General features: G+C 40.0%; 2 protein-coding genes across 9 annotated transcripts in view; one reads left to right on the top strand and one right to left on the bottom strand.

The window, feature by feature from the left end:
• The window catches only part of FAM149B1 (family with sequence similarity 149 member B1), a 42,950-nt gene extending 23,181 nt beyond the window's left edge, over window positions 1–19,769 (top strand). For 3 of the 7 annotated variants that reach the window (XM_006170064.3, XM_027768905.1, XM_006170063.3), the window contains exons 8-14: window positions 4,263–4,387; window positions 5,951–6,054; window positions 10,961–11,185; window positions 12,075–12,198; window positions 12,432–12,557; window positions 16,240–16,308; window positions 18,565–19,769. In XM_006170064.3, coding sequence (XP_006170126.1) covers window positions 4,263–4,387; window positions 5,951–6,054; window positions 10,961–11,185; window positions 12,075–12,198; window positions 12,432–12,557; window positions 16,240–16,308; window positions 18,565–18,774 — 983 coding nt within the window. In that variant the 3' untranslated portion in view covers window positions 18,775–19,769. Of the gene's footprint in view, window positions 1–4,262; window positions 4,388–5,950; window positions 6,055–10,960; window positions 11,186–12,074; window positions 12,199–12,431; window positions 12,558–16,235; window positions 16,309–18,093; window positions 18,135–18,564 lie in introns of those variants that run through there. The other 4 variants (XM_006170066.3, XM_027768907.1, XM_027768906.1 and 1 more) reach the window with 4 other exon arrangements.
• LOC102486210 (dnaJ homolog subfamily C member 9) overlaps window positions 1–23,911 on the bottom strand; it is a 90,245-nt gene that overhangs the window by 63,079 nt on the left and 3,255 nt on the right. The window contains exons 4-5 of one of the 2 annotated variants that reach the window (XM_006170062.3): window positions 23,325–23,411; window positions 22,099–22,503 (exon numbers count right to left, since the gene is read on the bottom strand). In XM_006170062.3, coding sequence (XP_006170124.1) covers window positions 22,384–22,503; window positions 23,325–23,411 — 207 coding nt within the window. In that variant the 3' untranslated portion in view covers window positions 22,099–22,383. Of the gene's footprint in view, window positions 1–22,098; window positions 22,504–23,324; window positions 23,412–23,911 lie in introns of those variants that run through there. The other variant, XM_014584838.2, reaches the window with a different exon arrangement.

Below are 23,911 nucleotides of genomic sequence, written 5' to 3'. Positions count from 1 at the left end.
TGCATCTACTGGTTTTTTATGAAAGATACTTCAAAGGATTCAGATGAACAGCCAGATGGAAGAGATATATTGGGCAAAGCTAAGAGGGGGAGTGGAACTTACAGTCCTCTCTTCAGGTTTGCACCCTCCAGGTTCCTCCACATGTTCAGTAATCCAGAAGCTCTCTGAACCCTGTCTTTTTTGGGGTTTTATGAAGACTTTATTTCACAGGCATAACTGATGAAATTCCTTCTCCACTTCCCCCCTCCTTTTGGGATTTTACGCATGCATACACAAGTGCCTAGCATGCTTTACAACTCCCCCATCCCCACCCAGTCTTGGACTCAAATCACCTGGTCAGCCATGTGGGAAGTATGGAAAGAAAACTTGTATTCTTGGCTTTGGTGTGGACAAGTTGGTTAACTGTTAGTACAAAGCTACAAACCTATCATTGCTATTATAACACCTTTTACTATCTCTTTGTGAGGGTTCTATTGCATGGTAGTTTGCAGCCTATGAAATAGGACTATGTCACAACTTGTGATAATTTTTTTTTTTTTAAATATTTTTTTAACTATAGAGCACATGCACTCACCAGAGAGACAGAAAGTAAAAAAATCACCTCCCCCAGGGGGCCAGCAGGTGATATAGTGGTTAAAGACGGCTGGATTCCCACATGGCTGACCATGGTTTGGGTGTTGGACCTGGTGGTTTGCTTTCTCACTTTCTTGCTGTCTGTCTGTCTGTCTCTCTCTCTGTCATTCTCTGGTCAAATTTTTAAAAAAAAATAGTAATAATAATAAATGAAGTCAAATTTTAAAAAGTGTTGATTCTTAAAAAAAAAAAAAAAAAATTACCGCGCACGTGCCCTATGGCGAAAACCTCTCCATTCTAAAAAAAAAAAAAAAAAAAATTACCCTCCCCCCCAGGGGTGGATGACCATGCTGCAATCCCTTCTCCATTTTTCCCTAGGGATTTTGGATATGCACACACATGCGCATGGCATGAATTTCAAACTGCTAGGTCTAGGACTCGAACTATGGTTGACAACATAGGAGTTCAGCACCTTAACTACTCCGCCATCCGCTGGCCCCATACAACTTGTGAAAGTTTAAGATTTGTCAACTATGGGGCTGGTAGGTGGCATGGTGGTTAAGGGCACCAAACTCCCACATGGTCAACCGTAGTTCAAGTCCCAGACCTGGCAACTTGCTTTCTCACTTTCTCTCTCTGTCTGTCCCTCTCTGGTCAAATTAAAATAAATGAATAAAAGTTAAAAAAAAAAAAGATTTGTCAACTCACCCAAAAATATAAACTCAGTAAATGTAATCATTTATTTGTATAACCTTATAATTTTTTTTTAAGCTTTAAAAAAAAATTTATTTATTCATTCATTTATTTTAATTTGACCAGAGAGAGACAGAGAGAGAGAAAGAGTGAGAAAGCAAGCTGCCAGGTCCAGGACTTGAACCATGGTCAGCCATGTGGGAGTGTCCAGCACCTTAACCACCATGCCTCCTGCTGATCCCAGCTTTTTATAATCATTTTAATTTTTAGTCAAGACAGTTAAAATATAAGTTAGAGAAAAAATATTTATTTTAAATTGTCTTTTTTTTTTTTTTTTTTTGGGAGGTTTTTGTTTTTGGGCATGTTGCCTTTCAGACAGAGGGACAGAAAGCGAGAAATCACGCCCCACGGGGGATGGCCACGCCACAATCTCATCTCCTCCATTTTCCTCTTGGGATCTTGGGCATGCACGCACACGCGCCCGGCATGAGTTTAAGCCACCGGGTCCAGGACTGGAATTGCAGTTGACTACATGTGAGTCCAGCAATATAGCTATTACGCCAACTGCTGGTCCCAATTGCCTTTTTTTAAAGAGGTGGGGTTTTTTTGGTTTGTTTTTGCCTTAGGGCACATGTGCTTGCCAGAGAGAGGGAGAGACAGAGACAGTGAGAGGGAAATGAGAAATTATCCCCCAGGGAGGATGGCCATGCCACAATCCCTTCTCCTCCCAGGATCATGGGCACACACACACACACACACACACACAAGCACCCAGTGTGAGTTTCAAGCCACCAGGTTTTGAACTGTGTTGGACCATGTGGGAGTCCAGAGACATAACCATTATGCCATCTGCTGGCCCCATAATTGTTACTATTTTTAATCCTGATTTGCTAATGGGGAAACAGGCTTCACCGGTCATTCATGTAAAGAAAAAAACAAGCATTCTTTCAGTGAAACAATATTAGTAAATTAAATGATGAAATAGAAATAATGAAGACCAAGAATTCATGTTACTTTTATTCAGATATATGATTTTTCATATTGAGTTCAGTTTTGTACTCATAATTGATGAGAAGTGTTCAAGCTCAGTGTTTACCAATTATGAGCAATAATGCTGTGAACATTCTTGAATATTTCTCCTAGTTCACATGTACAGGAGCTTCTCTAGGGTATATACTAGAGTGGACTTGCTGGATCATAGGGAATATGCATTTTCAACTTCACTATACAATACCAAGTTGTCCAGTGATTGTACTATTAGGTGCCCATTAATAGTACATGAGTTCCTGTGCTCACGGTTTCATCAATATTTTCTATTCTTCAATATTTTATTTTTTGTCAATATGTAGAAGGGTGTTTTCTTGTGGTTTTATTTTCTCCATTTAGAAAATCAAGGTATAATTTACACATGGTAAATTCATCCTGTTTAATCAGTTCGTATTTCTCGACTTCTGGTTTCTCTGAATCCAGGACAATGTTCTTCACCTTTTTAATTTCACTATTTCTGCTATTAACATTCTGCTGATTTTGTGTGTGTGTGTGTGTGTGTGTGTGTGTGAATTTTATTTCTTTTTTTTAGCGAGCGAGATGGGGATAGAAGAGGAGAGAGAGTTAGTTCTGTTATTCTGTCTGGGTCTTGCCTCTGTTGTGATCTTTTGCCCTAGCCTGCAAGTTAGCTAGGATGACAGGCACGTATCACTGTGCTGGACTGTTTAGGATTGGGCTAGGGACCAACCTAGGCCTGTGTGGCCTCAGCCATCCCGTAGTGGTCATCTTCCCCCGTGCTTCTGTGGCTTGGCCCTGCTGAGTTTGTAACTGCATTTCTTTTGCAGTTTTATTTTGTTCTTTTTCAAATTTGCTTGGTCATTTTTGTGATCCCTTGTTTGACTCATATTTTGAATTGCTTTTTTACACTTTGCATCTTTTTATTCCAATCTCTAAAGTCTTTGCTGATATGATTATATTATTTCTTGCTTTTTTTAAAGGTGCCTTGTTTCCTTGGGGATTATGTGATTTTTTTTTAAACAGTAGTTTCTAATAATGTAATTTGTGGGAATTAAGGTCTGAATTAATTATATGGAGGGTCCCATAGAGCAACACTGTCCAATAGAGTACTCACTATCCATATATGGCTATTTAAATTTAATGAAAATTAAACAAACTTTAAAATTCAGTTCCTTGATTGCTAGCCACATTTTAAGTGCTCCGTAGCTACATATAGCTAGAGGCTACCATATTAGATGGCTAAAATGTAAAATATTCCCATTAGGGGCCAGCAAGTGGCATGGTGGGTAGGGCACTGGACCCCCATGTGACCAACTGTGGCTTCCTGGACTCTGTAGCTTGAAAATCAAGCCAGGCACATGTGCTTGCATGCCCAAAATCCCGAAAGGAGGTTAAAGGAGAAAAGACTGGCATGGCTGTCCCCCCAGGAGGTGATTTCTCACTTTTCCTCTCTCTGTTTCTGCCTCTCCATTGAGCTCCTGCACCCTGTGGCAAAAACTCAAAAAAAAAAAAAAAATTCCATTAACTCAGTTTTGCCCTAGAGGTCTTTGATGTTCCTTCTGCCAGGTACTAACAGGCATTGCTAGCCTGGGAAACCACTTTCATTTACTCCTGGTTAGAAGGTTTGTGTTTTTTTAATTTTTTTTTTAAGAATTATTTTATTTAACTTTATTTATCTTATCCATTTATGTTTTAATTTGACCAGAGAGAGTATGTGTGTGAGAAAGACAGAAAGAGGGAAAGTGAGAAGGCAAGCCGCCAGGTCCAGGACTTGAACCATGGTCACCCATGTGGGATTCCAGCACTCTTAACCACCATGCCACCTGCTGACTCGACTTGAAGGTTTTTTTGAACCATATAGGTGGTGTGAAATTGGGCTGCAAAAATGAGTGAAGCCTTTGAAATTATGAATTCTCCAAAAGCTTTTTTTCACAGTAATGTTTCTGTGGGTCAAAGGATATCTATGAATAATAAATTGTTTCTTTGCTCAGATGATGAGAGTAATGTTGCAGTCCCCAGACTGCATTCAGAAAGTCCCTGTATGCTGAATGAACCACAACCTTTGGTGTTACCACGAGTGCCACAGTCAAAGGTGCTGTCCATCACCTCCAATCCGGTAAGCCCCAAAGTGGATTTATTGAAGAATCTAGGGCTGTTCTTGCTAGAAGAAATGTGCTCAGACATGTCTGCCTTCATTGTATTATATCTGACTTAATATTTTTCAGTAATGTGTTTATCATAATAACACAGTAACTCTTTGATCAGTTTTTTTTTAAATAATAGCATGTTAGGATTGATAAATAATTCCTTTTTTTTGGGGGGGAAGAGACTTCCATAAGTTGTACAATTTAGAATCAATTATGTGGTTAACCTAAGTCTCTTTTGGGAAGAATGGATAATGCCCTTATGATGAAAAAAGGGACTAACCTCAGACTTTCTATGGCCTTTAAACTCCTTTTTACTTCTGCCCTCTTTTTTCTCTTTAACTCAGCCCACTATGATTTAGTTTAATATTTGAATCCATTGTCTTTTCCCCTATTAAATGTTTAGAACTCATAACCCAGGTGTAAAAAGCAAACCAAAGCAAAGGAAAACACTTATCTCATGCATGTCTCTTAACAAGCACAATGGTCACTTCTTGCAGGAGGCTGATGAGTTTGGTCTCATCCCTATGTAATGAATCTCAGTTCCTACGTGACATTTTCCTGGTGTTACTTGTGGCAAAAAGTGAGAGGTGGGAGGGAAGAGAGAGCAAAAGGATTCTTATCCTTGGACCATGCTCATCAACCTTGAATTTTACTAGCATAAGTAATTTTACTAGTCATAAGCTTTGGTGGTATATTGGCCAGATATTAAACAGCTTGATTTACAAAAGGAGTATGTAAAAATACAATCAGCAAGACTCGTAACTCATCACATAGGGGTATAAAACAGGTAAAGTAATGCTCCTTTGATGTGATAAAGCACTTCATGTTAAACCAATCTGGCTGTGGTTTAGGTGGTATAAGCCCTTAACAATTAATTAGATGGTTCTGGTTGTCAATGATCAAAGAAAGGAGAAAGAATAGTTCAAACATTCATGAGAAAAAGAGAAAAATACATTCTGTGGCAAAGGAGGAGATGACTGGAAAGGGCACTGATGGCCTGAGAGAGAAAACAAACAGGGCTTTAGGGTGGCGGTGCCAGTCCAAGCAAGATTAGATGAACTCTCATTCACCAGTCTTCAGAATTTAGGTTATCAGTAAGAGCAGACTGCTCCAGAAGTAGGGAAAAAAGATTGGTTTGTGCAGAGTATAGGATTATGTGATGTTAAGAGATTATATCTGTTTACCCTTATTTTTTTCTATTCTTGTTTCATATTTTGTGAGTTTCCTTTTTAGGTTTTCTTTTCTACTGTAATGTAAAAATAATAGTAAATGTCCTCTTTCCCCTATGAGGCTGTTAGTTGCTTTCATCTAGGTTGGTCAGACATTCCCCACCTACTGTCATTTAGAAATGGAAAGAAAGGACTCTCATTTTTGGATTTGCAACTTCAGCTAGGGCCAAGGTGTTGTAAAGGTTAAGGTGCAGGGAGAATATATATTAATGACCTAATTGGAAATATGAATTTTCGGCAAAACAGGGAAACTAAACAGGTGTCTTCACCAACCAATGAGTAACATCTTCTTTTGACATGTAGATGAGTCTCTGTCAAGCAAGTGGCCATCAGCCAAATGTGAATGGTCTCTTAGTTCATGGAATGCCTCTACAGCCAAGAAATCTCTCCCTAATGGACAAGCTCCTGTAAGAAGTATAATTTTTTTTAATTATTTTATATAACGTTGTTATTTATTTTTTTTTAATTTGACCAGAGAGAGACACAGAGAAGAGAGGGAAAGTGAGAAAGCAAGCTGCCAGGTCCAAGACTCAAACTGCAGTTGGCAATGTAGGAGTCCAGGGCCTCTAACCACTATGCCACCTGCTGACTCAGAAGTATAAACTTTTAACAGACTTTAAGTAGATCACAGGAATAAAGGAAAAACAAGGGCAGTCATTAGTGTGCATATACTGAGTAACTAAAAGCAATCACAGAATCACCTAGGGAATAAAACATTTCAAATGAGTTGGTCTCTACCCTCAGGGAGCTGATAACATATTTAGAAAGACAAAGCAAAAGATATACAATGATTAAATGTAAATAAGAAACAATGGAATAAAATTAATAAATAAAAGTAGGGCCAGATGGTGGCACAGTAGATAAGACAGCTGTGTCCCACATGGCCACCTGGACAGTTCAAGTCTGGACCTAGCACTTTAAAAACACTGATGTGCCCAAAATCCTGAGAGGAGAATGGAGAAGGGATTAAGGCAGAGATTTTACTTTCCCAACTGCAGTTCAAGTCCTGGACCTGGTGGCATGAAACTCAACACCGGGTGCATGTATGCCCAAAATCCTGAGAAGAAAATGGAGGAGAAGGGATTGTGGTGAGGCCATGCCCCCAGTGGGTGATTTCTCACTTTCCCTTTCTCTGTGCCATGCCCCCCAGTGGGTGATTTCTCACTTTCCCTTTCTCTGTATCTCTCTCTCTCTCTCTCTCTCTCTCTCTCTCTCTCTCTCTCTTGTGAACAAAACCCTAAAAAAGAAACACAAACACATATATATATATATTGGGTTGTTGGAGAAGTCACGATATATTTTTCTATTTTTCTATGCCAAAATGTGCGTGATTTTTCCAACAACTCTATTATATATATATGAATAAATTTTTAAAAAGACAAACATGGGTAAAAAGAAAAGCAACCACATACACATTTTTTCTTTCTTTTTTATTTTATTTACTTTTTTTTTTTTTTTTTGAGAGTTTTTTGCTATAGGGTGCGTGTGCTCACCAGAAAGAAAGAGAGAGACAGAGAGGCAGAAAGTGAGAAATCACCCCCCAGGGGGATGACCATGCCGAAATCCCTTCTCCCCCACTCTCCTTTTAGGATCTTAGGCACGTATGCATGCACACGTGCCCAGCATGAGTTTAAGCCATCCGGTCAAGGACTTGAACTATGGTCGACTACATGTGAGTTCAGTGACATAGCCATTACACTAACTGCTGGTCCCCCACATACACATTTTTTATGACTGAATGCCAAGAGTACATGCTATGGAAACCCCCAAAAAAGGGATTAATTTGCATAAGCAGAGAACAGCAAGGCCATTCTAGGTAGTAAAATGGTATGGGAAAATTTTAGAGACTGGAAAATACGAAATATTTAGGAAAGAGAAAAGATGATCTTGCTATAATAGGAGATAGGTCAGAACTTCAATGCTTCTTATCAAAGATCATTGACAATCTTCCCAAATTAAAATAGGCCATGATACAATTAGTGGTAAAAAAAAGACTATGAAACTAATGAATGTTGGGACCAGACTTTGGAGAGTTTTGAAGGCCATATTTTTTATGTTCATCTGTGTTGTTACATATGTATGACCTTCTCTAATGCTATAAGTAATATTCCATTGTAGGAAGACACCACAATCTGTTATTCTACTCTGTTAATAAATACTTGGACTGTTTGCAGGGTGGTGCTATTTTGCATAAGGCATTAAATTCTTACATCAGTCTTTCTTATAGAACCAAGGTCTCATTTCTCTTGGGTCAATACCTAGAAGTGAAAGGGTCATAAGATAGGTTTAAGTTTTATAGAGAAATACATAAAATTTCTTAAAGTAATCATACCATTTTACATTCCTATCAGCAATGTATGAGTTTAAGTTGGGGAGCACATATATTTGAATCAGGAATTTGAAAGAGATTTCACAGCAGCAGAATATAACTGGACTGAAGCAGGAAGAACTGAAGGAAAGGGGTCTAGTACAGGAGTTCATGCAGGAGCTGCTAAGGGTCAGCACTCAAGGTACAACAAAAGAAAAGAAAGGAAGGAAATAAGTCAGAAGATACTGTAAAAGAAATGACAGTCTGTAGAAATACAAGGGACTTCAAAAAGTTTATAGAAAATGGAATTAGGGGCCAGCAGGTGCCGTAGCAATTAAGGCACTGGATTCCCATGTAACTGACTGCGATTTGAGTCCAGGACCCAGAGGCTTGAAATTCATGCCAGGCCCATGTGCGTGCATGCCCAGAATCCTGAGAGAATGGAGTAGAAGGGATTGCAGCATGGCTACCCCCCCAGGGGATGATTTCTTGTTTTCTGTTTCTCTGTCTCTCTCCCCCCCAGCGAGCACACATGCCCCTATAAGCAAAAAAAAAGAAAAAAGAAAAAAAAATTGAATTAAAGCATGAGTTTATATTGGTGCCAAAATAATAGATATCCATGCATAATTTTTTTGTAATAGGCATTTTCCATGAACTTTTTATAGATCTCGCTTTGAGTAATCAAAGTCAACTCTGGGATTTCAAGTTCAAGGAAACTGATTTGAGGGAGGAGAGTTCTCTTTAGTATAGATTAAGTTTACAATGATGAGCTACCTCCCTGAAATGTGGAAGAGGTCAGATTTGGGGCTTAGAGATGATAATTGAACCCATTAGAAATTCACTGAACAAAATAAAGGTAAACATACGGCAGCTAAAGCCTAAACCTTTTGTAATTAGAAAGCAGTTAGGGCATAAAAAGGGAAGGAGTGCAGGTGAGAGAGGCAGGAAGACCAGAAAGATCTCTTATAATTGAGGCTGGCAGGTGGCATGGTGGTTAAGGGCACTGGATTCCCACATGGCCAACCATGGTTCAAGTCCCGGACCTGGTGGCTTGCTTTCTCATTTTCTCTCTCTCACTCTCATTCTGTCCCTTCACTGAACAAAATAAAGGTAAACATAAGGCAGCTAAAGCCTAAACCTTTTGTAATTAGAAAGCAGTTAGGGCATAAAAAGGGAAGGAGTGCAGGTGAGAGAGGCAAGAAGACCAGAAAGATCTCTTATAATTGAGGCTGGCAGGTGGCATGGTGGTTAAGGGCACTGGATTCCCACATGGCCAACCATGGTTCAAGTCCCGGACCTGGTGGCTTGCTTTCTCATTTTCTCTCTCTCACTCTCATTCTGTCCCTCTCTTGTCAAATTAAAATAAAGTTAAATAAACAATAATCATTTTTTTTAAATCTCTTGTAATTCTCAAAAGTTTAGCCTTAATTCCTTGACAGGCATTTTCCTTTGGATGCAAACACTGAGAAAGATTTTGCACTAGAGGACAACAAAGTAGCCTGAAAGGTTGAGGAACTTGCCAAAAGCCATAGAAGCAAGTGACAAAGCTTAACTGTTTTATATTTTCCCTTCCCTTCCATTTATTTGTACACATACTGTCTCTTAAGATACCTTACAATAAATAGGCAAATGTCTTCTCATCTGTTTTAAAAAACAAAACCGCCCTGAGACTTCTAGAGTCATGTTGATGCCACTGCCCTGCTTAGGCATGGTATTTTCTCTCAGAGAACTTACAGGAAAGCTAGCTTATAGGAAACAACTCAGTTGTTTCTGCAGATAGGCATCTGTGGTCCCAGTGAGCTGAGCAGCATAAGGCCAAAACCAGTACTGGCCTGTTCCCACTCCCTGCTTTACAAGGATCCTGAACCTAAAACTCTACCCCTTTAGGCACCAACTAGTTTAGTATTCCAATTCCCATGGTCGGAGCCACACTGGTACAACTTCTCCCAAGCAGCAATATTTGTTTCCATTGTCTTTCTGGTCACATTCTTTCTGCACAAAAGAATACCTCAGGTACAGTAAGACTCTTAGTCCCTGTGGCAAAGTTTTGGAAAGCACTTTGGAGAAGGTACCCTTGAGGCTTGCCTTCCCTGGAGACTGAATGGATGACTGTTATGACAAGTGAATAACAAAATTGCTTTCCTAAATCTCCATCCTAGCAAATTATGTTAATGATTTAATTTTTTTTTTTGGAGGAATTTTTGCTATAGGGCACGTGTGCTTGCTAGAGAGACAGAAACACAAAAAGCAAGAAATCACTTCCAGGGGAGACGATGGACACACCACAATCCCTTCTCCTCTCAGAATTTTGCACACACACACATGCCCGGTGTGAGTTTTAAGTCACTGGGCTTGGGACACCTGCTGTTCCCTGCAATAATGTTTTTTTTTTTTTTTTTTTGAGAGGTTTTCACTATAGGGCGTGTGCGCTCGCCAGAAAGACAGAGAGATAGAAAGTGAGAAATCACCCCCCAGGGGGGATGACCACACCGCAATCCCTTCTCCTCCATTCTCCTCTCGGGATCCTGGGCATGCACGCACACACGCCCAGCGTGAGTTTTAACCTGCCGGTCCAGGACTTGAACCACAGTTGACTACATGGGAGTCCAGAGACATAGCCATTACGCTAAATGCTGGTCCCTGAAATAATGTCTTTAAGAATAATTTCTGGGACCAACAGGTGGCGTGGTGGCTAAGGTGCTGGACACTCCCACGTGGCCAACTGTGGTTCAAGTCCTGGACTTGGTGGCTTGCTTTCTCATTTTCCTTCTCTCTCTCCTCCTCTGGTCAAATTAAGTGAATGAATAAATAAAATTAAATTATAAAGAAAAAAAAAATAATTTCTCATGCCTGAGCTAGATTACTTTCTGGAAACTGAGTTACTTACTAAAAGGCTTTTTTCTCTCTTTAATGTAGTTTATAATCTAAGGATTTTTATATTGTGAGTTTTGTCTTCCTGTACATACTGATCTATATTTCATTGTGAATTTTAATTTGGCCTCTAGAGATCTTGATGACAAACTACTTTTGAGGCCTGGGTCCAGCACCATCCTTTCAACACGAAATTGGCCAAATCGAGCCCTGGAGTTTAGTACTTCATCCCTGTCATATGCAATGCAATCCTCCAGGAGACGCAATCCCCCACCACGTACCCTTCACCCGATCAGCACAAGCCATTCGCGCACTGGAACGCCAAGACCTGTGGAAGAATTCCTCAGAGGATCCAGAGTGTAGGTTTCAAAATTGGAATTGCCAACTAACAACTTCATGAAGATGAATTTAAATATAAGAAATCTGTACCTAGAAATTAATCACTAAGTATTCTTATGATGAATTGCCCATTGGTTTAAAGCCAACAGAAAACTTTTAAATGGGGTTAAGTTTTTTAAGAATTATTTAGTTCTTATTATTTTAAAAATTTTATAAAGGGCACATGTGCTCACCAGAGACAGAGAGGGAAAGTTAGAAAGCAAGCTGCCAGGTCCAGGTCGTTTTTTAAATTTTTTAAAGAATTATTTTATTTAACTTTATTTACTTTTAATTTGATCAGAGATGAATAGAATGAGAGTGAGACAGAGAGAGAGAGAGAGAGAGAGAGAGAGAGAGAGAAAGTGGAAAGTGAGAAAGGCAAGCTGTCAGGTCTGGGACTTGAACCACTGTCAACCATATGGGAGTCCAGCATCCTTAACCACCACACCACCTGCTGGCCCCCTGGGATTAAGTTTTAACAAAATACAGATACTGAGTCTTTCCATCAATTTAACTAAAGTTTACATTTTTTTTAAAAAGACAACCAGAAGGTCCAGAACTGTGAATCCCATCAGATGTGGATTTACAAATCCATGACTAACAGAGAAGTACAATCCTAGATAGGGAAACTTTACCATTCCAGTTTAGTGTGAGAGAAAAGGTCAACTACTGCTGTGCACTGAGAATAAAGCTTAAAAGAAAATATTTAAAATAAAACATGAATTTTCCAAAATTCTTTAGATCTCTAAAGAAAACAGCAGCCTTAGTGCTTTCTGTGCACACTAAACACATCATTTATTTGATTTCTAATCAGTTTGCTTGTATTGTTGTAACTTCATGCTTTCATATGTTCTCTGATGGGATCTGCAGCCCTGGAGCAGCTGACTCGCTCTCCTCTCCCTCACCAATGCCCCTGAGTCGAAATAATCTGCTGCCACCTATTGGCACAGCTGAAGTGGAACATCTGAGTACTGTGGGATCACAGAGGCAAATGGTAGGTCTCTTTCATACTGCGTTTCCTTCTGCTTACTATAAAACTTCATGGGCAATAATTCTGCAGGACTTGTGTTTTGGTCATGATTTAAACTGTATTTCGGCAAAAGTGCAAACTGAGTTCCAATTGTGACAGTGGAATTAGAGGTGCATGGCCTGCAGTTCATGTAGAATGTGTGCCACTCCCACTACAAAGAATTTTAACTATCCCTCTAATTTTTGTCTCTTCTGTAGAAACCCCACAGTGATTCCAATCGAGCTAGAAGCGCAGTGGTGGATGAGCCTAACCATCAGCAGCCCCAAGAGAGACTTCTTTTACCTGACTTTTTCTCCAGGCCCAACACAACTCAGTCATTTTTGGTACAGTGACCTATTTCCTATAAGGTCTTGATAATTAGGAAAAGAGATGGGATGGGGCAAAAGATAGTTTGGCAGATTTAAGACTTTATCTGGTGGCTTAATCACTTTAAGAATAAAAATTTGGGCCCTAATGATAAAAATAGTCTTGTAGGTACATTTTGTTGAAATTCTAACCAGTCCCTACCACTCATTCATGTGTCAGTAAAATACCTTATACATAAAATACAAATTCTTTTTTTTTTTGGAGAGGTTTTCGCTATAGGGCACGTGCGCTCGCCAGACAGACAGAGATAGACATAGAGACAGAAAGCGAGAAGTCAACCCCCAGGGGCGATAGTCACGCCGCAATCCCTTCTCCTCCATTCTCCTCTCGGGATCTTGGGCATGCACACACACGCACCTGGCGTGAGTTTTAAGCCACCGGGTCCGGGACACGAACCACAGTTGACTACACGGGAGTCCAGCGACATAGCCATTATGCTAACTGCTGGTTCCCAATAAAATATAAATTCTAAGAAACCTGAAGTTTAGGTAATTCTGGGGCTAGCAGGTGGTGTAGTGGTGAAAGGTGTTGGACTCCCACATAGCTGGCCGAGGTTTGAATCCTGGACCTAGCAGCTTGCTTTCTCACTTTCCCTATCTCTCACTCTGTCCTTCTTTGGTCAAATTAAAATAAGTAAATGAAGTTAAATAATTCTTTAAAAAAAAAGTTTAGGTAATTCTGAAAAAATCAGCACAACTTCATTATCTGACCCTGCTCTTATGGAATTACATCAAAAGTACTATCAGTGGGACTGGCAAGTGGTATGGTGGTTAAAGGCACTGAATTCCCACATGGCCAACCATGGTTCAAGTTCTGGACCTGGCAGCTTGGTTTCCACTTTCCCTTTCACTCTGTCTCTGTGTGATCATATTAAAAAATAACAATAAATGGAATTAAATATTTTTTTAAAAAAAGATGGTATGGTATCAGATTATGAAGAAAGAACAGCAGTAAGTGAGTTAGGACTTACTTTTCCCAATGACATTTTAAATGCTGACACTGCCTTTCTATTTACTGTACATTTATTAATGCTTACCTTTCAGTAATAGGAAAAACCTGGTTGGGAGACTAGGGGTCATGCACTGACCTTGTCCAGTTGTAGGCAAGAAGCTCAACCCCAACTCACCTGCTTTGTGGCAAGAAGGCTTAGAGAAGTGGGGAAGTGATTGAGGCCACACTTAGTGCCCACCAACCAGGGGCCCTGATCCAGAACCAGTTCTCAGGATGGTGCTGAACGTAGCCCACTTATCCCAACTCATTACGCTTGAACCGGACCAGCCTAAAGCACTGTACAATCTTTCTACTGGAATAGTGAGGATGGTAAAGAATAGGCCTATTAGCTTCTTAGAACTGCCGTAGCAAATGACTACAGATAGGTGACGCCAAACAAATTTATTTGCATGGTTCTAAAGACCAGAAGTCCAAAATCAAGGTGTCAGCTGAGCCATGCTCCCTTTGCAGGCTCTAAGAAGAGTCCTTCTTTGCCTCCTCCTAGTTGCTGGTGGTTACCTGCAATTAGAATTCCTTGGCCTGTAGCTACATCACTCCAATTTCTACCTCCATCTTGGCCTTCTTCCCTGTGTCTCTCTGTGTCCAAGTTTCCCTCTTTTTGTAAAGAAAGTCACTGAATTTAGGGCCCACCCTAATCTAGTATGACACCACCATAACTTGATTATATGTAAAGGCCCTATATCCAAATATGGTCACACTTGTAGGTTCCAGGTGGGCATGTATTTTGTGGGAGGATGACAGTGTTCAGCCCAGTATACCTTGAAAAGCTTTAGGAGAAAATCCACCAAAAATAGAGGGAAAAGAAAATGTATTACATGTGAACCCCCAAAAGTTTACAAACCTTGAATAGAATTTTTCTTATAATCTAGCTTAGGACATTTGTTAAACAGTGCTTGATCTGATTACAATCTATTGCTAGAGTCTCTAAACATTTAATTTTTGACCATCATAGGAATAAAACTGAATATGAAAACATTTCAAAGTTTCTCTTTTCCACAAATATATAAAGATAACAAAGTAAGGGACCAGCAGGTGGTGTGGCGGTTTAAGGGCGCTGGATTCTCACATGGCAGACCACGGTTCAAGTCCTGGACCTGGCGGCTTGCTTTCTCACTTTCCCTCTCTCTCTCTCTGTCCTCCCCTGATCAAATTAAAAACTATATGAATAAAGCTAAATAAAATAATTTTTAAAAATAACAAATAACAGTCATTTCTCTCCCCATCTGCTATCATAAAAAGGATGATGACTTAGTAAGTCAAAGTAATTAAGGGTGCTGGCTCTGTGGGACCAGCAGATGGCGTAATGGTTATGTTGCTGGACTCCCACATGGCCGACTGCAGTTCACATTCCATACCCAGAGGACTGAAACAGGCTGGGCAACTGTGTGTGCATGCCCAGAATCACAAGAGGAGAAAGGAGAAGGGACTGCAGCATGGCCATCCCCCTGTGGGGTGATTTCTCGCTTTCTGTTTCTGGTGAGCACACACACCCACAAGCAAAAATCTCTCCAAAAAAAGTGCTGACTCTGACTAACATTTTCTTTATAATGGGAGGGAGGGACGACGCAGCACCTATAAACTACAGATCTTGGGCTATTTGGCCTACCATCTATTTTTGAAGCACAAACACCAAACTCATTTGTTTATGCACTGCTGCCCACAGGTGCTTCTGCACAACAGCAAAGCTGAGTAGTCGCAATGACCCACAAAACCTAAGACATTAACTGGCCTTTTACAAGAAATAATTGCTGACACCTCATCTCTAGAATGTGGAAGCTTCACCAGAAAAAAAATCCCTTAAATGTCTTAAGTCTTATGCTGACAGGGAACTGAGGGATGTTCTTTATTCCAAAAGCCCTAGAGTGAGTGAGAAAGCAACCCAATGGAGGATGATCACACCACAATCCCTTCTCCATTTTTCCCTCCTATTGACATTTTTGACTGTGTGCACACACATACACACCTGACATGTTTTTCAAGTCGCTGTGTCTGGGACTAACCACACAGCCAGCCATATGGGATCCAGTGCCTTAACCATACCACCAGAGGGCAGGAGCATTTTAATACTTTAGCCATATCTTTATAATATTAAATTCCTTAAAGGAATTTTGAAATGTTTTGAGTTTCTTAAAGCTAAAAAGTGAATCTGGGGACCAGCAGTTAGCTTAATGGCTATGTCGCTGGACTCCCACATAGTCGACCGTGGTTCGAGTCCCGGACCCGGTGGCTTAAAACTCATGCCGGGCGCGTGTGCGTGCATGCCCAAGATCCCAAGAGGAGAATGGAGAAGGGATTGCGGCGTGGCCATCCCCCCTGGGGGGTGATTTCTCGCTTTCTGTCTCCCTGTCTCTCTCTGGCGAGCGCACACGCCCTATAGCAAAAACCTCTCAAAAAAAAAAAAAAAGTGAATCTGTAATGTTCACAAGTTAACAAATGGCTTTCTGGTATCTGCCCTGGGATTTTCTACTTGCTATTCAACACAGTGCACTAGCCCATTCCCTTAGGATGGCAGATGCAGATGCCTTTTCTATCATTGGTGATTTCAAGGCCTTCCCTTCTAAACTTACTTAAAGTATTCTTTGAAAGAAGTTGAATTCTATTAAGTATCTCATCTTTTCTTTTAGCCAGATACACAGTATCGACGTTCATGCCCAGTTGAATATCCTCATCAGACCCGACCTGGTAGGGGATCTGCAGGTACATATGGGGCCACGGCTTATTTTACTACCATGTGTATTTTAGACCCTGTCCTCATCTTTTTTTTTTCCTTTTCACCCTTATTTTTTCTTCCTCCAGATGTCCTTGTATTTATCTTGCTTTCCTACATTTTTGTAAACTACCTCAAATTCATTTTGGAAGATGGAGTATAACAAAAAGATAAGTTTTATTAGGAGCAGCAGATGGCATAATGGACCCTCACGCAGTTGACTGCAGTTTGAGTCCTGGACCTGGCGGCTTTAACTCACGCCCAGTGTGTGTGTGCACACGTGCCCAAGATCCCAAGAGAATGGAGAAGGAATTGCAGCTTGGCCACCCACTCATGGGGTGATCTCTTACTTCCTCTCTCTTTCCTGCAAGCACACACACCCTATAGCTAAAATCTCTCTTTAAAAAAAAAAAGAGAGAGAATTTGGGACCAGCAGATGGCATAATGGTCAGCCGCAGTTCAAGTCCCAGACCTAGCGGCTTCAAATTCACACCGAGTGTGTGTGTGCATGCCCAAGGTCCTGAGAGGAGAACGGAGAAGGGACTAAGGCATGGCCATCCCCTCTGTGGGATGATTCCTCACTTTCTGTCTTTGTCTCTCTGGCAAGTGCACATATTCTATAACAGAAATATCTCTGAACAAAAAAAAAAAAGAAAAGAAAAAGAGAATTTTGTTGCTCAGAGCCAGAAAGTTCCAGATTTCTACTGGGTCTTAAAATTTTTTTCATACTACAGAAATTAACCTCTTACAACTCTGGTAAACTCCATTATGATTTTTAAATTATCATTTGAAAATTAAAGACAAAGAAGTCATCCTCAAAATATTTTAAAAATTTGGTTAGAAGGCATGTGTGCTTATGGGGCACCGGTGGGAGACTGGACACAGAAAGTGAGAAAGCACCCCCCCGCCCCCGGGGAATGGCCATGCCCCCTCACTTCTCCATTTCTTCCACTATTCTGAGAGTTTGGGCAGACAGGCACCATCGTATTTTTCAAACTGGGTCAGGGACTTGAACCATGCAATTAGCTATGTAGGATCCAGCTGCCTTAATCACCATGCCATGGGCTGGCTCTAAAATATTAAGAACATGGATTTTATTATGTAGGCAAAATCACTATTCCTGTGGATGAAGCTGCTTTGGTCAGTTAACCTGTTAGGTCAAGATAAGAAATTCTGAAACATCTGAAACATGGATATACATTCTCTGTAAATTATACTCTATTAACAAAGGCATGATGGGAGAAAGTTTAGGCAAGTCTTAATTCTTCTTATGTCATCTTTTTTTGAAGATTTATATGATTTTATTTATTGTTATTTTAAAATTTTTTATAGGGTATGTGTGCTTATGAGAGAATGTGAGAAAGCAAGCCTCTAGATCTGGGACTTAAACCATGGCCGGCCATGTGGGAGGCCAGCATCTTAGCCACCATGTCACCTTCTGACCCCTTATGACGTCTTCTGACCACCATCATGTTCACTGTCATTATGCTGTAGGTGAAATTTATAAGTATTGGACAAGCAAAATGTTTCTTGATAAGATTAATCAGCAAATATAGTTAAAACTAATCTGCCTCAAACCACCTTTGCAGTCCAAGTGATTTCTTTAGTTCAGTTCCTCATAGCATTGCTTGTAGTCTTTGAATGCTTTCATCCAACTATTTTCGGATCAGTCCTCTTACAGACTCTGAGCTATATTTGTTACATTCGGCCACATGCATGGTCAGATATAATTAATGTACCCTATAGCAAAAATCTTTTTTTTTTTTTTTTAAAAGGGAATAAATAAGTAAAACTTAAAAAGGTTTTGGGGCCAATAGGCAGCATGGTGGTTAAAGAGCTGGATTTCCACATGGTCAACCATGATACTAGTCCCGGAATGGCAACCTGAAACTCATGCTGAGCACATGTGCATGTGTGCCCCAAATCCCAAGAAGAGAATGGAGAAGAGACTGTACCATGACAGTCCCCTGGAAGGTGATTTCTTCTTCTCTGTCTGGCTCTCTCTCTGGCAAGCATGTATACCACATGGCAAAACCTAAAATTAAAAAAAGTTTAAAAAAAAAGTTTTTAAAGAATAAAATATGTAAACATGGTTTTATTGCCTTGGTAATTTTATACTTCACTACTTAAGTCTCAGTTTTTAAATCTAAAGTCTAATAATTAGAGTAAAAAGAGCCCTGAAATATGAATAAGATTATCAAATCTAGACTGTCTACTAATGTGACTCTGTTATCTATGTCTGACAGGTCCTCAGTTACATGGTTCTACAAAATCTCAAGCCAGAAGTGGACCAGTCTCTAGAACCAAGCAGGGACCATGAGGAAAATGAGAACTTAATGGGTTGCAGGGAACACATGAGATATGATGTCAGTGTTCAGTCACTAAGTAACAGAGCTTGTCTACAAGTTCAACTTGAAATCATCTTCATGAAGCATTATTTTGGTACAACTGACTGAAAAAAACACAAGATTATTCGCCAAAGATTACATGGGTACTATTTCTGATTCCGGTTACTGTCTTCTCTCAGCACAAGTGAACCTATTTTACTAGATAGTAAAGTCTGTACCCAAAGTCATAAGAATGATTACACTGTTGTCTGTTAACAATAATCAGTTTAATTTTTATAGGAGTCTATGAGATTTAACACACTTAAAAAGCAGCAAATGAGTGCTTGCTATTAGTATAATTGACTTAAGCTTGTATTAGTTTCTGGAGGGTCCTACTCAGTTTTAACTTGAAGTCACTTTTAGAAAGTAGTGCTATAAAAAATTTGAGCTACTCATCAAATAAATTTCATTCCTAAAGCTTCTCATCTTCAGACTGAAATGGAAGAGTTGAGTACGTGTTAAGCATTGATGTAACTTATATAATAAATCATTTTGCACATTTTTTTAAGATAGGACAGCTCAACCTTACAATGCCTACTTGATAGTAGGTTTTGCTATTTTCTTCTTTAAAAGTATCTCACTAGTCTTATTTTCCAGACATAAACTTGCCTTGCCAGATTATTTCCTGCAGTTCTAAGAGTCCATTAAAACAATTTGTAGAATCTATTAGTGAGCCACCAAGGTGCAATTCCTTAAGAAACCTGGCTATTAGTCCAGTATAAACATCCTCTGAGCAGAAGTGAGCGCTTTGGCATTGTGATATCACTGTGGACCTTTTCCTAAGGGCACTCATGAATGCAGCAATGGTTATAACTATGGCTGAAATTTATCTTATTTAAAGTTCATTGAATATTAATCTTGATCATACTAGTTTTCAATCTATTAATTTTCAGAGTGGATAAATTCAAATGATCATAAATTGGGATAACTTTTTAATTATACATTATACCAAGGTGTTCTAATGCTATCATATAAAGACAGATGCTTCAAACAACCTGCATTATAATAATTATATTTCTAATATAATTAAAAAAGAATTTTTAAAACCTGTTTGTAATCATAAACTGGAATTGTGTCATGTTCTTACCTTAAGTAAATTATGAAGATCAGCAGCCAGAGAAAGCTTCTTGTAAACATACAGTATACTAAATATATTAGTCTACCAACTAGAGATTTTAAGTTGTACAGTTCCAAAAACATTCCATATATTCTAATGAATACATACCAACTCTTCTAAATGTAAATGAAAATCTCTGTACTGTTTTCACAAATCAATACCATGAGTGTACAATTAAACCACTGAATAGGGGGACCAGCAGTTAGCATAATGGATATGTCGCTGAACTGCCATGTAGTCGACCGTGGTTCGAGTCCTGGACCAGGTGGCTTAAACTCATGCTGGGCATGTGTGTGTGCCTATCCAAGATCCCAGGAGGAGAATGGAGAAGGGATTGCAGCATGGCTGTCCCCTCTGGAGGAGTGATTTCTTGCTTTCTCTCTCTCCGTTTCTCTCTGTCTGGTGAGTGCACGTGCCCTATAGCAAAAACTTCTCTAAAAAAAAACCGGGCCCTAAACAAAAACCTTCTTAAAAAAAAAAAAAAAAAAAAAAAAGAAAGAAAAGAAACCACTGAATAAGAAGCAGCAAGTGGTGTGGTGGTTAAGGCACTGGACTCCCACATGACTGACTATACTATAGTTCAAATCATGGACTTGGTGGCTTGCTTTCTCACCTTCCCTCCCGGTGTCTGGTGAGCGCACGTGCCCTATAGCAAATTTTAAAAAATAATATGGGACCAGCAGATGATGTAATGGTTACATTGCTGGACTCCCAAATACTTGACTGCAGTTGGAGTCCCAGACCTGGCAGCTTAAAACTCATACCAGGCGTGTGCATGCATGCCCAAAATCCCAAGAGGAGACTGGAGAATGGATTGCAAAGTGACCATCCCCCCAAAGGGGTGATTTCTTAGTGTGTTCACCAAGTGCATGTGCCCTATTGCAAAAATCTCCCTTGGGACCAGCAGTTAGCGTAATGGCTATGTTGCTGGACTCCCACGTAGTCGACCGTGGTTCAAGTCCCGGACCCAGTGGCTTAAACTCACGCCGGGCGCGTGTGCGTGCATGCCCAAGATCCTGAGAGGAGAATGGAGGAGAAGGGATTGTGGCGTGGCCATCCCCCCGGGGAGTGATTTCTTGCTTTCTGTCTGTCTCTCTGTCTGGCAAGTGCATGCGCCCTATAGCAAAAACCTCTCCAAAAAAAAGAAAAAAAAAATCTCCCTTAAAAAACAAAATCTAGATAATATGGCTGCCTTTCAAAGTTGTTAGCCCAATTCCATACATGCATATACCACTTCAGGGATTGTGGCGTGGCCATCCCCCCGGGGAGTGATTTCTTGCTTTCTGTCTGTCTCTCTGTCTGGCAAGTGCATGCGCCCTATAGCAAAAACCTCTCCAAAAAAAAGAAAAAAAAAATCTCCCTTAAAAAACAAAATCTAGATAATATGGCTGCCTTTCAAAGTTGTTAGCCCAATTCCATACATGCATATACCACTTCAGTGTTGTTTTTGTTTTGTTTTGTTTTGTTTTGGAGAGGTTTTCGCTATAGGGCACGTGCGCTCGCCAGACAGAGACAGAGAGACAGAAAGCGAGAAATCACCCCCTGCAATCCCTTCTCCTCCATTCTCCTCTTGGGATCTTGGGTACGCACGCACACGTGCCCGGCGTGAGTTTTAAGCCACCTGGTCCGGGACACGAACCACGGTCGACTATGTGGGAGTCCAGCGACATAGCCATTATGCTAACTGCTGGTTCCCAGTGTTGTTTTTTTTTAACAAAACAACTAGAAATATTCAATATAAACAATTTGATGAATTTAGATCCCACTATTATAGATGAGCAAACAGGTGCAGATAAGCTCAATGGTCTAAGGACATTTAGCACAAGTAAGATTACAACATATATCGCTTTATACTACATAAACCAGTCTGTCTTATTTTAATGCTGACTAGAACCATTTTGCCCCTCTTCTTTAGCCTAAACACCATTCATATTCTTCCTAGATCTCATTTTAAATGATCATTGAGATCATTTTAAAAATACCACAGAAGATAACATTTTTTACTTGTTTATTTAATGATATATAAATCTTACAAAAATGTTTTAAGTAATCTGAACACCTGTTCCTCCTGAACTTCAAGAATAGTACAAAATCCAGCCGAGTAAAACAAAGAGAGAGGTCTATTCAAAACCATCAAGATCAAAAGCAAATAGACAAGTATTTGTAAGATAGCTGTTTAGCAAGTGTTCTGAAAGTGTTCTACTGGAACACCTGTTCTAAGAGACATGCTCATTACTGAACAGCATGGACAGATCCACATTTTGGACAGAGTTTGGCATTCAGAAAATCCATCAAAGCCAAGTGTTGTGACCACTTGCCCTCTGCCCTCCCAACTATCACTACCAAGCTCCTTTACTTGAGAACATTACACAACATCAGGAGATTTCTAGAAACCACTAATATGTTGAGAGATGCTGCTTGGTTTAGTTGGTCTGAATTAATTTAGCTTGTAAAGACAACTTCTCTTAAGGGTGCAATTGACTTTTGCCTTAAAATCTTGACTGTACCTTGCCTACAGTGGCACCGATTAACACCTAAGGACCCTTGAAGAAAAAAATTAATTATTTCTTTTCTTTCTTGAGAGTCGTTTTTTTCCCTCCACCTTTGGAAGGTTTGCAGTACTTTGCTTCCATCTGAGCCAGAAAATTGTCCATTTCCTTTTGCCGATCCTTTTGTCTGCTCTGTTTGAGAAGTAAAAACACAAGCTTTCAAAATGCAACACTATCCATAGAATCAGAAAGTATCTAGTGTTTGCCAAGGGCTGAGCAAAGGGGAAAATGGAAATAACTGCTAAAGGGTATAGGGTTTCTTTCCAGAGTGGTGAAAATATTCCAGAATTAGAATTAGAATAGTAGTGGTGGTTGTAAAACTCTGTGAACATACTAAAAACCACTGAATTATAAACTTTAAAACCACTGAATTATTGGAGCCAGCAGGTAGCATGGTGGTTAAGGTGCAAGACTCCCACATGGCCAACCACCGTTTGAGTCCTGGACCTAGAGGCTTGCTTTCTCACTTTCTCTGGTGAGCACATGTGTTCTATAAAAGTAAAAATGAGAAGATAATAATAAATAATTAAAGTATTCTTTAAAAAAAGAAATTGAGGGACCAGTAGATGGCATAATGATTACATAACTGACTCCCATGTCGTAGAACATGGTTTGAGTCCCAGACCCAGTGGCTTAAAACTCACGCCGGGCGCATGTGCATGTGTGCCAGAAATCCTGAGGAGAATGGAGAAGAGACTATAGCATGGCCATCCCCACTGGGGGGTGATTTTTCACTTTCTCTGTGTCTCTGGTGAGCCCACATGCCCTATAACAAAAATCTCTTTCAAAAAAAAAAGCATTGAATTGTACACTTTTAAGAGACAAACGGATGGTATGTAAATTATGTCTTGAAAGAAAACAGAACACTTATAACATCACACACATGCTACCAAGAAAACACTAGCAATGGGAATCGAAACTTCAAAGAACTGGCTACAATATGCCAGGTTTACCTGAATGGCTGCCTTCAAGTTATCCATTCCTTCATCAAGCCCCAATTCCTTCCTGCTTATTTCTGCTTCTTTAGCCTCTTCCTGAGCCTGAAATTAAAACTCACATCAAACTCCATGGCAACTAAGAAATACTTAAAATACAACATCATTACCTAAAGCAAATCTATGGTTTTGATTGGAGGATGAATAAAACTACAAAAATATGTTATTCATTAAAAGGCAACATTGGGGTGAGCAGGTGATGTCATGGTCACGGCACTCACGCCAGGCATGTTTTCATGCATGCCCAAGGTTCCGAGAGGAGAATGGAGGAGAAGGGACGACTGCATGGCCATCCCCCCAAGGGGGAGATATCTCGCTGTCTCTGTCTTTCTAGCGAGTGCACGTGCCCTTATAGGAAAAACCTCTCTCCACCTCTCCCCCAAGAAAGTACTCATAAACAACATGGCTAGAAGGAAAACAAAATGCTAGGAGAGCTAGGAAACATCACTTAACTATGGATATCCTCAAAAGTGATGTCAGGCCACAGATAATTCAGATTCCTCCTCTGGAAACCCAGTTTTCTACGTTAGATTAGTGACAGCCCT

The sequence above is a fragment of the Tupaia chinensis genome, unplaced genomic scaffold (assembly GCF_000334495.1).
Source record: "Tupaia chinensis unplaced genomic scaffold, TupChi_1.0 Scaffold148012_1, whole genome shotgun sequence".
Classification (NCBI taxonomy): Eukaryota; Metazoa; Chordata; class Mammalia; order Scandentia; family Tupaiidae; genus Tupaia; species Tupaia belangeri.
The sequence above is the reverse complement of the archived record's forward strand: the minus strand, read 5'-3'. Positions and strand labels throughout refer to the sequence as shown.